At 40.5% G+C, this 14,697-nt stretch overlaps 1 protein-coding gene across 1 annotated transcript; it reads right to left on the reverse strand.

Moving 5' to 3' along the window:
• Positions 1-9,710: 9,710 nt before the first annotated feature.
• On the reverse strand, positions 9,711-12,260 carry LOC145420329 (uncharacterized). The gene is made up of 2 exons (XM_080289468.1): positions 9,988-12,260; positions 9,711-9,785 (listed from the first exon to the last, which is right to left on the reverse strand). The coding sequence occupies exon 1, from the start codon at positions 12,073-12,075 to the stop codon at positions 10,447-10,449; it is 1,629 nt and encodes a 542-aa protein (XP_080145594.1). The 5' UTR covers positions 12,076-12,260; the 3' UTR covers positions 9,711-9,785; positions 9,988-10,446.
• Positions 12,261-14,697: the final 2,437 nt, after the last annotated feature.

Consider the following 14,697-nt stretch of genomic DNA (forward strand, 5'->3'; position numbering starts at 1 on the left):
TGTCCTCTCGCCACTGCTCTACTCCCTCTACACTTCAGACTGTGTGGCCACCCATGGCTCCAACACCATTGTGAAGTTTGCTGACGACACAGTGGTGTTGGGTGCCATCTCCAACAACGATGAGACGGCCTACATGGATGAAGTGACGAATCTGGCATCATGGTGCCAGGACAACCACCTCCAGCTGAACGTCAGCAAGACCAAGGAGCTGGTGGTGGACTTCAGAAGGAGTCAGCACAGAGACTACACGCCCATTATCATCAATGGAGCTCCAGTGGAGAGGGTGCAGTCCTTCAAGTATCTTGGTCCAGACCAAAAAGGCTAGGCAGCACCTGTATCACCTACGACAACTGAGGAAGTTCAGGGTCTCCCCAAAGATCCTCAGGATTTTCTATACAGGCGCTGTGGAGAGCATCCTCACATAGAACATGACATCGTGGTTTGGGAACAGCTGTGTGAAGGACCAAAAAGCTCTCCAGAGAGTGATCCGTACAGCAGAACGCTGCTGCAGGATTGCTTTCCCCCCGCTTCAGGACACCTACACCAGGAGATGCCGGACTAGAGCAGCGCAGATACTGAAGGACCCGTCCCATCCTGGCAACAAACTGTTCCAACTTCTGCAATCTGGTAGAAGGTTCCGCATCATCCGGGCAAGGACAGAGAGACTCAAGAGGAGCTTCTATCCCCAAGCCATCCGTGCCCTAAACACACACACCCGCCCTCTCACATCATCTATAATTGACTGAGACAGGACTCTTCCAGACACTAAACCAAGGCACAATGTACATTTCAATTCCTTTAATTTTAAATATGTTTATATTGTCTATCCTGTAAAATAGTCAGATGTCTATTCATATTAATGTACAGAATTCACCTGCTTGCTGCTACTACTGCACAATCACCCAATGTATATACTATATATATATAATGTTCTTCCTCTCAACCCCCCCCCCCAATTTTTTTGCACATGTCGAGGAGCGTGTCAGGCTACATTTCACTGTGTGTTATACTTGTATAACTATGCAAGTGACAAATAAACCTTGAACCTTTATTGATCATTTTACAAGTGCTCTTTAAACAACTGTAACTTCGTCATTGTTCACGCTAGAGCAAAAATGCGAATGGTTTCAGAAAGAAGTGAAGCTGCGCTTTACAGCGATATTTGGTGTATTATGGTAGCTCAAAACATTCACAACCTACTGCTATCTGAACACAGAAGGAAAACTCAATTCCGCCTAGATTTTACCATGTGCGCCTTGCACTAATGTAACTTCTCGACCATTTGGTCAAGAGAGATATTTCAAACGGTTATTGAAAGATGAGAAGGCGAGCTTTACCAAACTATAGGGTCCATCATTAGAAAGCATGAGCAGTAATGGTCCAATGTAAGAATTGATGACGCACAGAGAAGGAAGGTGGGTGTGGAGAAGTGGCAATGCCCCAAAAAAGAGAGAGAGAGATTTTTTTTAAATGAGTAGCTTAGGCACAAAAACTATATTGAACATATTTAGTTTATATTTAAAGTTGATGTTGTATTACATTTTGTTCCTCTTGAATATCAGTTTCCACTTAACTGTAAATCTGAAAAAACAGTTGCATCCACTCTGTGTGGGGAACATGAGAGTCAGAGGTGAGAGGAACATCTCTGTCTATGACACCAGTCTCTATAAAGACTGAGTGTTATCAGCCTGTAACTAAAGATAAGAACTCTGTTACAAACTCATCATTATACTTTTAAAGTTAAATGTTGCAAAGGTTAAACACAAGATTATGATTCAGATGTGACTTTTCTGATAGTTAATTATGTTTAATACTGATCAGAACATCATAAGTTAAATATAATTATGTTTATGTTGGCAAACATAATAATGATTCTAGAGACATGTCATGGTCCCTGTGTCTTCCCGGCCAGCCCAGTGATGCTACATTTGTTTATTGTAATACTGCTCTCTCTCATCACTCTGCCTGGGCGGAGCTCACTGCGGGCTTCTGCCTTTGTCCCACGCACCTGTCTCCAGTCACTCAGCTATTGTGTTCCTGTGCCATTTAAAGCCGGGGCTCAGATTCTCTCATTGCTGGATGATTGTGCTTGACATGTTAGTGTTGGATTCTCTCTTGGTGAAAAGATCTAAGATTTACCTTCAGGAGGTGTTTCCTAGTTTTGACTTCCCTTATCCTGAGAACAGTTTCCCCTGACTGAACAACCCTGCCTCTCAGGAGTTACTGTTGTGGCTAAGTGATGATTCCCTTTTGTGTGGAACTGTGTTGTGGAGCACTAGAGTAAGCGACCTCCCCTCTCTGTTTGAACTGTCATTTTCAGTCTGCGCTTGAGGTCCCATCCGGTCACTGTGACAAGACAGGTCTAACTCTGGTCTAACTGAAAGCCTGGGTAGAAACGGCCTTGACAGATATGAGAGTGAATGAGAGCACACACACGACACTTTGACTTTTAAAGTGATTTAGTAAAAAGTGGATTGTACGGAAAAGTTGGAGGAAACTTTAATCTGTGGGTTAGGGTTGGGATTGACAAGTATTCCTGTGACTGCTTTAAAAGTGATTATGATTAAACTAAATGTTCTTGTGAGGATTTGTTACAGACAAATCTAACTGAAGTCAAAAAGCATAAAATGAAGACATGAAAAGACATGAAATAGCCTTTGCCCGTCACCCCTACACGAAACACACTTCCTGTAAAGGGGTCGTGGGATTACTTTAATGTGCTTTTTGCACTGTTTATGAAAATGTTTATACAAATATAAAACCTATCATTTGTGTGCTGCACTACAAGGTGGATATTTGCAAAATCATGACTACCTCATGACATTTTGTCTCAAAAATTAACCCTATGAATATGTCAGTACCATTAGGATGAAATTATTGTGTCACCAACATTTTAATGTTAGACATATAATTTTAACAACCTCCGTAAACTAATATCCTGGCTTGCTCAAAGCTGCCGTTTTCTCTGAAAGTTTCAATCAAAATTAGAAATGCTACTGTGGGAGACTGAGATAACTAATAGTGCTGCATGTTGTGCAGTTCGTTTCCAAAACACGTTATTCATACTTACATACAATTTTAGACTGATGTGGGCCAAAGCCTAGCATAGCCTGTAACGTTATTATGACGGACACATTTTATGAGTTAATTTGGCTTTAAGTAACTTGCAGGTTTCTTTGAAAAATACTTATATCCAGGTTCTTCCTTTTTGCTGCCGTCCTCCTCTCCTCCTCGCAGCGCAGGTTTGCCGCTGCTAAAACTAAACAGCAGTGATGGGTCGTTCGCGAACGAAATAGCTCTTTGACGTGAACGACGCGAGCCGGCTCCTTATCGCAAGCCATCACGTGGGTTTTTTTTTTTTCTTTCTCTCAGCCTCTCTCTCGCACTTTTTTTCTGCTTCACTCAGCCTTGTGCTTTACGCTGGGCAGAGGGGGGAGGGGCGGTAGTTACACTCAGTAGCACAGGAACAGAGCCAGAGGGAGAGAAAGAGAGGCAGGGACAACAACGTCACATTAGAAAGGTATAGTAATCATCCACAACTATTTTCAGTTGCAGATGATAAAGGATTCAGAAAGTTTATTCATGCAGGTCCATATGACAGAGAATGTGCATGTTCTTTTTGTTTTCATATTTTAATTTATATTTAATTGTGTTGTGGTTTGCAGTGTTTTGTGTTGTTTCACTTTAAATTTGTAAAAGGAAAAAGCTGACTCAGAACTCAGAAGCACATAAAAACTCAAAACACATACAAAAGACAACAGAAGTGCTCCAGGATGCTAGGGTTGAGCTTTTGTTACCAGCAAGTACCAACGACTGGATTTGGTGTGTGGTAATAACAGGTAAATGAACATTTTTTTTAAATTATTTGAATATATATGAGTGCCTGTGTATAAATACACAAACAATACACACATGCTTTCAATTGTGTAATTTAAGTGATCTAGTAGCTCTGCTTTGGAAGTTCAGTTCATGCTAGAAATGTGTTTTGGAGTTTGTACGTGTTTTGTCTCTAGGGGCCACCACATATATTTATATATAAACATATATAAATAAAACCACTTTTTTTGTGCATAATTTTATATTATTGTTAATATAAATTAATTATAGCAACAAAACAACCTGAAGAGCTCCGTGAAAGGCACAGCCATTCACATTGGCCATATTTGTCACATGAGGTAGGACTCCAGTAGGACTCACCGCTGGGTAAATGAGACGTTGACAGATCGTTTTTTGTTTTTTTTTTCTTTCTATCGGGTTTGATTTTCTTTACTCGAATAGATCAAATTATTGGTGGGGACAACTCAATAATCGCTGAATATTGGTGGGGACATGTCCCTTCCGTCCATGCCAAATCTACGCCCTTGCTTTATATATATTTTCTTTGTATCAGTTCCCTTTGCTCATTCTCAATGTAGGGATACCTTCAAATGCAGTAACCATCTCAAATGCATCACAAAAGTAATTGAAACAATCAAAACAGATGTAAGACAAGAAAGAAAAAACAATATTTCAACACCCCAAAGAAAAGGAAAAAGAATGGAAAATGTGGTACCACTGGACTTTTACTGGTTGTCAACAGTCAGTTTTTATGATGTCAGTTTCATTTAGTTACCAGTTTATTTGGGTTTGAGAACAAAAAACAACCTGAGTCCCAGGCGAAGAAAAAAGTAGCAAAAGAAAATGATAAGGTATCTCTCAGGTGGACTTCCTTTTGTTTTTTCTCCTACCGCCCTCCTGGTACGGCAGGCATCAATGTGTCGGCGTCCTGACACACAGAAGCTCTCCACAGCAGCAACAGTGTCCTAGATCCACAATACCAGCTCTTCACTCGGCACACATGGAACTGTCCCTCAAAAAAAAAAAACATTCAGAATGGTTCAAAAGGTTCAAAGAAACACTCCGACTCCTTTGAGGTAGGTACCCGTCTGTGGTTCACCGCTAACGGAAACTCTCTCACAAATGTTAATGGAACCTCTTTTTCCCTTTTAACTGGAGTTTTTCCTTGCCGTCCTTTTTCCTCTGCACCACACCTTCACGCGCACCAAGCTGCAGGTAATGCCTTCAGGGCAAGATCAGAAATTAAACTATCAGACAAGAGCTACAATATGGGAAACTATGATGCATTTAAAGAACCCTGTACTTCTGATTGCTGTGAATCTTACCAGGGTTACACTTAGCTGCTCAGTTTCTACAGGTTAAACTGGTTTTGACGTCACTCTAAAGTTAACTTACGATAACACGTCAGTGTCATCAGATCAGACGCTCACAGACACCAGGACTAACAAACGGGCTGAATGAGCAGCTACTTCTCTCCAGATGGTTCCTCCACGCAGAAAGCTGGGAAGTGTCTGGAAGATGATGTGAAGTGAAATCAGCGGGTAAGAATCCCACCTGAGAAATCTGTAAATGTGCGAACAGGATCAGTCTGATCACAGTGAGCTGGATCACCGGCTGTACAGGAGAGATGTCTCTTCATGCTGATTGGCTGTTTGCTGCTTTAGGGTATAAATGTTGTAAAGGTCTTCTCTCTGAGGTAAAGAACAATGACTTTCCAGTGATTTTCATGTGTTCTTGTTGTGATTAGCAGGTAATGTGAATTACAGTTTGATTGTAATCTGAACCTGAGTCTGCAGGGAAAAATGTAGAGAATGTGTGAAGTGGTTGAACGGCCCACATAAGCTTGGCTGAGGTTCAATTTTAATTCACAAGGTGTGGATTAAACAGTCTACGGTCTAAGCTCAGCATAAAGAGACATTTTTAAATCAGTCACCCTGGGTGGACGCCTGAAGCTCTGGGACACCAAAGTGAAATAATATACTAGTTACATCATAGTAAAAATATAATAAAAAGTTATTATTAATATTATTATTACATAATGATTCACTAGCTGTATGCATTTGATCCATAACATCCTATTAGGTGTCACACATACTGAGTGGATTTTGCCACAGTTTATACAGGTTATGAAGTTTTTGGACTTTGAAGTTCCAACATATAGATTTTCAACAACAGTCTCAGTTTCTATTAGAGAGAAAACAGTAATCTAAGACGCTTTCTCCAGTTACACAGTAAAAATGCCTATTGCAGCATAACTAAGGGAAGATTCAGCCCTAACTATATGCTTTAGCAAAAAAAGAAAGTTTAAAGCCTAATCTTAAGAGTAGAGATAGTGCCTGTCTCCCGGATCCAAACTGGAAGCTGGTTCCACAGAAGAGGGGCCTGAAAACTGAAGGCTCTGCCTCCCATTCTACTTTTAAATACTCTAGGAACAACAGGTAAGCCTGCAGTGTGAAAGTGAAGTGCTCTAATGGGGTGATATGGTACTACAAGGTCATTAGATACCATATTTCAAAGATTTTCAGGGCACAGTACAATAACCTCAGTTTTATCTGAAGTAAGAAGCAGAAAGTTAGTGGCATCCAGGTCTTTATGTCTTTAAGACATTCCTTCAGTTTGACTAATTGGTGTGTTATCTGGCTTCATGGACAAATAGAGCTGGGTGTCATCTGCATAGCAGTGTAAATGTATGCTATGTCTTCTGATGATACTGCCTAAGGGAAGCACATATAATGTAAACAGAATTGGTCCTAGCACTGAACCCTGTGGAACTCCATAATTAATCTCAGCATGTGAAGAGGACTCTCCATTTACATGCACAAATTGGAGTCTATTAGATAGATATGACACAAACCACTGCAGTACAGTACCTGTAATATCTACAGCATGTTCTAATCGCTCTAATAGGATATTATGGTCGACAGTATCGAATGCTGCACTAAGGTCTAGCAGGACAAGCACAGAGATGAGTCCACTGTCAGAGGCCATAAGAAGATCATTTGTAACCTTCACTAAAGCTGTTTCTGTGCTGTGATGAGCTCTGAAACCTGACTGAAACTCTTCAAATAAACCAAATGGGTGTCCATTCCTCATCATGCTTGGACATTGCTCGTGGTGTTCCACAAGGCTCTGTACTGGGTCCAAAATTATTTATTATTTATATAAATGATATTTGTAAGGCATCAGATATATTAAAATTAGTATTATTTGCAGATGACACAAATATTTTTTGTTCTGGGGGGAATCTAAAGGAGCTGCTGGATACAATTACTTCAGAAATGTGCAAAATTAAAAAATGGTTTAACAGGAACAAACTATCGCTAAATCTAAGTAAAACTAAAATTATCTTATTTGGGAATTCCCTTAGAAATGCACAAGTGCAGATTCATGTAGATGGTGTGGAAATTGAAAGAGTACTTGAACATAAGTTTCTTGGTGTGATTATAGATGATAAATTAAACTGGAAGTCTCATATAAATCATATACATAACAAAATTTCAAGAAGTGTCTCAATCTTGAGTAAAGTAAAACACATTCTGGACCACAAATCACTCCACATTCTCTATTGTTCCCTGATTGCACTGTATTTGAATTACTGTGCAGAGGTTTGGGGCAATACTTACAAATGTTCGCTATCATCAATCTTTATATTGCAAAAAAGGGCCATAAGGATAATCCATAAAACTGGTTACAGAGATCATACAAATCCACTATTCTTAAAATCAAAAATTCTAAAATTCACAGATCTGGTTCATTTTCTCACAGCACAAATTATATATAAAGCAATAAATAACCTGCTTCCTGACAATATTCTAAAAATGTTTTCTAAAAGGGAACGGGGATACAATTTGAGGGGGGAATTAAATTTTAAAACATCCTCGTATCCGTACAACATTAAAAAGTTTTCTCTGTGTGTGGAGTGAAGCTGTGGAACAGACTAAGTAAAGATATGAAGCAATGTCCAAGCATGGCGCAGTTTAAAAAGTGGTTTAAGGATATGGTTTTTACAGGGTACAGGGAAAAGGTAGAGATTTGATAGGGTGTTCTTGTCTAATATTTTCATGTGTGTGCGCATGCACGGGTTTGTTGGTATGGGTATATATATATATATATATATATATATATATATATATATATATATATATATATATATATATAATTGTAGGTTGTGTATCCTTGAGGTGTTAATGGGGTTATTGAAAATGTGTATATGTGCGTATGTGTGTATATACGTATGTATGGATAGATAGAAACATATATGTGTATATTTTTTTTTTTTTAAATTACACATAACATATAATGTAATTGCAAGGAGGTATTTCTGTAGTCTATTGATACTAGATAGTGGAAAAGGGGTGGGATTAAATAAGCTTATGCTTCTTCCTGCTCCTTTTTGAACATGGACGTTATTTGGAGTTGTGGTTGCTCGTTTTCCTTTTGTTTGCTTTGTTCATTTGTCTCTTTTAATTCTATTTTTTTTTATACTTTTTCAACATGTTCAAAATAAAGATTCAATCAATCAATCAATCAATCAATCCCTCTGCAGATGATCTGTTAGCTGTTTGACAACTACTCTTTCAAGGATTTTTGATATGAAAGGAAGGTTGGAGATTGGCCTATAATTAGCTAAGACTGCTGGGTCTAGAGATGGCTTTTTGAGTAAAGGTTTAACTAAAGCCAGCTTGAAGGCCTGTGGTACATAGCCGATTATTAGAGATAGGTTGATCATATTTAAGATCGAAGAATTAATTAATGGCAGGACTTCTTTGAGCAGTTTTGTAGGAATGGGATCTAAAAGACACGTTGATGGTTTGGAGGAAGTAATTATTGAAGTTAACTCAGAAAGATCAGTTGGACAAAAAGAGCCTAAATGAATATCAATGGTACTAAAAGTAGCTGTAGATAATATTACATCTGTGAGATGATTATAGGTAATTTTTTCTCTAATGATTAAAATTTTATTTGTGAAAAAGTTCAAGAATTACTAGTTAATGTTAAAGGAAAAGGAATAGGCTCAACAGTGCTCTGACTTTTTTGTCAGCCTGGCTACAGTGCTGAAGAGAAACCTGGGTTTGTTCTTATTTTCTTCAATCAGTGACGAATAGTAAGCTTTACGGAGGGCTTTCTTATAAAGCAGCAAACTATTTCTCCAGGATAAATGATGCTCTTCTAAATGTGTGACACGCCATTTCCTCTCCAGCTTACGAGTTATCTGCTTTAGGTTACGTGTTTAAGAATTATACCAGAATGTCACAGTCAGCGGGGGCAGACCATGTGGAGGGTGTTTGGAGGACCCAGGTGCGGACACAGACGAAGGAGGCAAAACTTTTACTAAACTCAAAGCCAGCCTTTATTAGGGCCGGTAAACATTAAAGCAAAAATAGCCAAAAATAAACTAAGGCAATGACCTAAACAAAGAGCCTAAACTGGGAAACAACTAAAGACTAAGACAAACTAAGACTCTGACTTGAACTGTAACTATGAGCTATGAACACAACATGAAAAAGCTAAGAACAGAATTCTGGATTGGTACATGAAAGACTATGAAAACATGACAGGAGCAGATTACTATGAACATGACTAGTAACAGAGTTCGAAAAACTATGACTCATGACGTGTAGCTAGAGTGACAGGAATGATAACAGACAATGCAACACAGACTGAATGAAACACAGAGACTAAATACCCACAGGGATGATCAGGGGAAGTGGAAACACACGAGGAAGAACAGCTGACACACATGAACCTAATGACAGGATAGGGGAAGTGAAAACGAAATACAATGAACAAAGAACACCAGACTCTTTCAAAATAAAACAGGAAACATTGAGACTGTAACTCCCTCCAAGTTGAAAAACGAACACAAGGCGTTCTTGATTTACTGGCATTTATTGCACACGGGCGCCACCAACGATGCCACCAGAGATGCCGTAACGATGCCGTGAGAACTGTACAACAACATAAAATAATCAATTTCCGCCGTACATTGTTCTCATAGAGAATAAACAATAAGGTACATCATTAAACAACACAAATGCTTACAATATACCTTCACAAAATGCTAACATATACACGTGGTTACCATAAACTCGCTCGCTCTATCACAAACAAACATCTTATTTTCTATCACAACATATACAAATTGCATACCTCATTGGCCGCATTAACTTGCAGGGGTTAAATGAAACGCTTCTTGTAGTGTCACTCTTTCCCATAGTCGAACACTCCGTTGCATGCGTCTACATGTTTCTACCACCACCAGAGAGAGACGAAAAGCATGCTGCGCTCTACCGAGTGTGGCGTGTAACTGAAAATATTGTCACCCCAAACAACAGACTAAACATTGGTTCCACCCCAGAAACATTCTGTAACCCTTGTAAATGTAGTTCCAGCCAACAACATACATTACATCACACACATATATTAACAATAAAGTATTTCACTTATTCATTGTAACTTGAACCATAAAATTGTCTCAAATTGCATAACTGCTGCTGACGGCAGCCACACTCCCACCAAATCATTAATGATTTTTCAACTGAACCTCGTTGTAAAGGCAAGTGTATACAGTCCCTTAGTCACATAGATCACAGAGACAAGAATTCTGAACTATTCAGCTTCAAGTAGGGTAACTGTTTTGTGGATAGGTCTTTCAAGATACACTGGCTTGTTAACTCTTTTTCCTTGGTCATCCAATGTCGCATCACTGATTAGCAGCTCGAGTTTCCTAATGATTCCATCCTCACTAGGGTACACCTTGGTTACCTTGGCCAACTTCCACTCATTTCTGGGTAGACTATTGTCCATCAGCACCACAATGTCGTTGATCTTAGCATTTCTCCGTGCCTTGTACCATTTTCCTCTCTGCTGAAGATTCAGCAAGTATTCCCCTTTCCATCTGGTCCAGAATTCATTAGCCAGGTTCCTTAAATCCAATAGCCAAGACTCCCACCGTGGTTTGAGCTCTTCTGACAGTGGTTCATCCCATCCAACCTTGTCTTGACACATCTGTTGGAGTATTTGCTTTCCAACCAGAACAAATGGTGCCACAAAGCCGAGAGGGTCATAGATGGATGCCACAGTTGATAAGACTCCTCTTCTGGAAAGTGGGCGTTCATCCACAATCACTCTGAAATGGAACTGGTCTGCAACAATGCACCATTTGATTCCCAGAGCTCTCTCAATTTGGGACTCACCAAGAACCAAGTTGCGGTTTCGTACTGAATCTGCACGTTCACTCTCTGGAATGGATGCAAGTACCTCATGATCGTTAGAAATGAATTTGTGAATTCGCAGTTTGCCAGCACTGCAGAGTTGCCTTGCTTCCTTTACTAACTTAATGGCTTCATCCTTGGTTGCGACACTTGTGAGCCCATCGTCCACGTAAAAGTTTCGTTCAATGAACTGAATGGTCGTTTCACTGTAGTGACCATGTCCTTGGGCAGCAACATGTTTCAACCCAAAGTTTGCACAACCAGGGGAAGAGGCAGCTCCAAATAGATGCACTCGCATGCGATAGACTGATGGTTGAGCCTGGAAGTTTCCATCGTCCCACCAGAGAAATCTCAAGTAGTCCTGGTCCTCTGCTTTGACGTGAAACTGATGGAACATACGCTCGATATCGCACATTATGGCAACTTGTCCCTTGCGAAAGCGACAGAGAACACCTATCAGGCTGTTCGTTAATTCTGGTCCGGTAAGAAGGTGATCATTTAGTGACACGCCTTCAAATCTTGCTGAGCAGTCGAATACAACCCGTATTTTTCCTGGCTTGTGTGGGTGATACACCCCGTGATGAGGAATGTACCACACAGGACTGTTGTTAATTTCTCCTCTTGGGACCTTTTCTGCATCCCCATTTGTTATGATTTCACTCATAAAGGTCGTGTAGTCCCTTTGATATTGTTTGTTCTTTTCAAATCTTCCTTTCAAACATCGAAGCCTATGGACTGCACACGTCTTATTGTCTGGGAGATTTGGTCGATCTTTCTTGAAGGGGAGCGGCATTTCACAGTGACCATCCGCCTTGATTTTGATTCCTTCTTCCATGATGGTTAGGAAACGCAAGTCTTCCTGAGATAGATTAGCATCCTCTACTCTTCTCTCACTGAAGTCAGACTCAAGCATCCTCAGCACATCTGGCGGTGAAATGAACTCCTTGACTTGGGTTCGACATATATATTTCACTTCGTTTGTGAGCTTCTTAGATGTCTGGAGGTGAGGTTTCACTGACTTCATGACAATCTTGTGACTGCTTCCTATAGCATCACCATAGTCGACACATGGGCTAACACAACCGACTATGCTCCATCCAAGATCTGTCCTTTGAGCAAATGGCTCATTGTCTTTACCTGGGACGACCTCTCGGGGCAGCAAAGCCTGTGGACAGTTGTATCCTATGAGAAGCCCTACATCGCACTCAATCAATGGAGCAATCTCCTCTGCAAGATGCTCTAGGTGTGTCCAAGCTCTTGCCGTTCTTGGTGTAGGAATGTGACTTAGATTGGCAGGGATGAACTCTCTTGAATAGGTTACAGGGAGAGAAATCTTCTTTGATGAATAGAAACCTCTCACCTGCAGTCCAACTAACCTTTGACTCGGGATGATTGTATTTCTGGATGAAAGTGTGGAGAGTTTTAACTGCACAGCCTCCCCTTTCATTTCCAGAGCTTCTGCCTTATCTTGCATAATGAATGTGGTATCGCTTTGGTTGTCAAGTAGTGCATATACAAGAATTTCATTCTCTGGGTTACTTGATGTAGATAGCCAAACTGGGACAACCGTAGAGGAGTACATGCTGTCCATACCTTGCACTACTCTGTTTGACGTGGCTTCATTTGATGGTTCAGGAGTATGTTTGCTCTCTGTTCCTTCCGTTGACTTAGCATATTTCGAGTTTTTTACACTCTCCCCATGCTCATCACTGCCTTTCTCTCTTCTGGTTGCTCTTTCACGGTCTTCATGTAAACATGTTGGGTGTTTTTCCTTACATGTCTCACAAAGACTCCTTCTTTTGCAGGTCCTTGAGAGATGTCCTGGTTGTAAACATCCAAAGCACAACTTCCTTGTCTGAACAAACTTAACGCGTTCCTCAACTGGTCTTTCCCTGAACTTCCAGCATGTCTGTATGCCATGATTGCATCTTTCACAAAAAGTGCATTTCTTACGTTCTGCATTCTCTTCAGAGTTGCTCGCAAGCACCTTTGCACCAATGTTTCGTGCCTTTGTTATCTTTACCTTTTCACCATCATTAAACTTCAGGGCATGAAGAGAAGTCACTGGGTTGCAAGCTATTTTTGCTTCCTTTGTGATGAATTCCACGAACTGACTGAAAGTAGGAAACACATTACAAGTTTCTTCTATCTCAATCACCTTCCTATTCCAACTGGCCACCAGCCAATCTGGCAGTTTTGTTAGAAGTTTTTGATTTTCATCACAGTCGTTCAATACTTCCAGACCCTTAATCTGGGACATTGCAGCCTGGCAGCCTCTAAGGAAGTCTGAAAAATCCCTCAGCTCAACACTGTCTTTGGGTCCGATTTTGGGCCATGCGGCAAGCTTATCCTTGAAAGCTTTAGCTATCACAAATGAACTTCCAAACCTTTCTTCCAGGATGTCCCATGCTGAGTTGTAAGCTGTATCCGTTCCTAATAGGAAGTAGCTTTCAATGGCCTTTTTTGCAGGTCCGCCAACATATTTACGAAGGTAATAGACTCTTTCCCCTACTGGAATGTTTTTCCTGCCTATCAGGGTTTGAAATGACATCTTCCAATCGCTATACCTTAGTGGATCACCCATGAAGATAGATGGTTCAGGTGTTGGGAGACGGCTTACATTAATAGACTCTGCTATTGCTTCAGCGAGGACTGTGATACTATCTGCTTGGTGTATCACGGGATGCTCACGTGGACTCCTTACAACTCCTGGAGATCTATGTTGTTGAGCTGCGTGGTTATGAAGTAACTCTGTTATTTCCTCATCCGAGCTTATGTCTTGTTCATAAACTTGGAGTCGTGCCTTAGCCGCACTTAGCTCCTTAACAGTCTGTAAGCGCTCTATTTGTCTGCGTTTCTCTTCCAGTGCTTTCTTTCTTGCCACATTTTCTTCCTCTTGTAATGCAATCTTCTTTCGATTTTCTTCTTCAAGACTTTCAAGTTCTTGTTGCTCACATTCTATCTCTTGCAGGACCTTTAGTGCAGCTTGTGTAGCAGCTAGCTCTGCTACGGCCTCTTGTCTCTTAATGGAGGAAAGGCTTGACTTTTGTGACTTTATGCTGGAACTGCTTGCAGAGCTTAGACTTCTTTGAGAGCCCTTACTTGTGCCTTGAGAAGCTGAAGATGAAAACACTGAACTAGACTCAGGCCAGACTAAATCCTCTATCTGAACGTCTTCGTTATCTTTATTCTGAAGGTAAGTGGTTGCATTGTCCAAGATTATTTTGGATACCGCGTCACAGGTGTCTGCCCTACGACGGATCTCACTGTCTGGGGAAGCACATTTGCGCAAATCTTCATATGCGTGTTTCACATCTGCTGATGCACAACTTAACTTACACATCAAATCCTTCACAACCTCAACAGAGGGGGCTCCCTTTATCATTTTCTTAGCTTGCTTGGCGTTTGCTTTCCATTTATCATAAGTTGTAGTGAAACGATGCTGAAGTTTTTTTGACTTATCATCATGCAGTTGCTGAGCCTTTTCAGTAAGCTTTCGAGGTCTTTGACTTCTTCGTGGCTCTTCTTCACATGACTGCTGTACATTTGTGGCACTACTATCCTCAAGTAAGTCGCCGTTCTTAGTTTCATATTCAGTTGTTTGATCCATTCTGCGATGTTTACTTATTACTTGGCACAAAATAAA

The sequence above is a fragment of the Astatotilapia calliptera genome, chromosome 15 (assembly GCF_964374335.1).
Source record: "Astatotilapia calliptera chromosome 15, fAstCal68.1, whole genome shotgun sequence".
Classification (NCBI taxonomy): Eukaryota; Metazoa; Chordata; class Actinopteri; order Cichliformes; family Cichlidae; genus Astatotilapia; species Astatotilapia calliptera.

Bases quoted from the DNA above. Each gene is read 5' to 3' on its own strand.
- LOC145420329 (XM_080289468.1), bottom strand. From the start codon at position 12,075: ATGAAGTCAGTGAAACCTCACCTCCAGACATCTAAGAAGCTCACAAAC.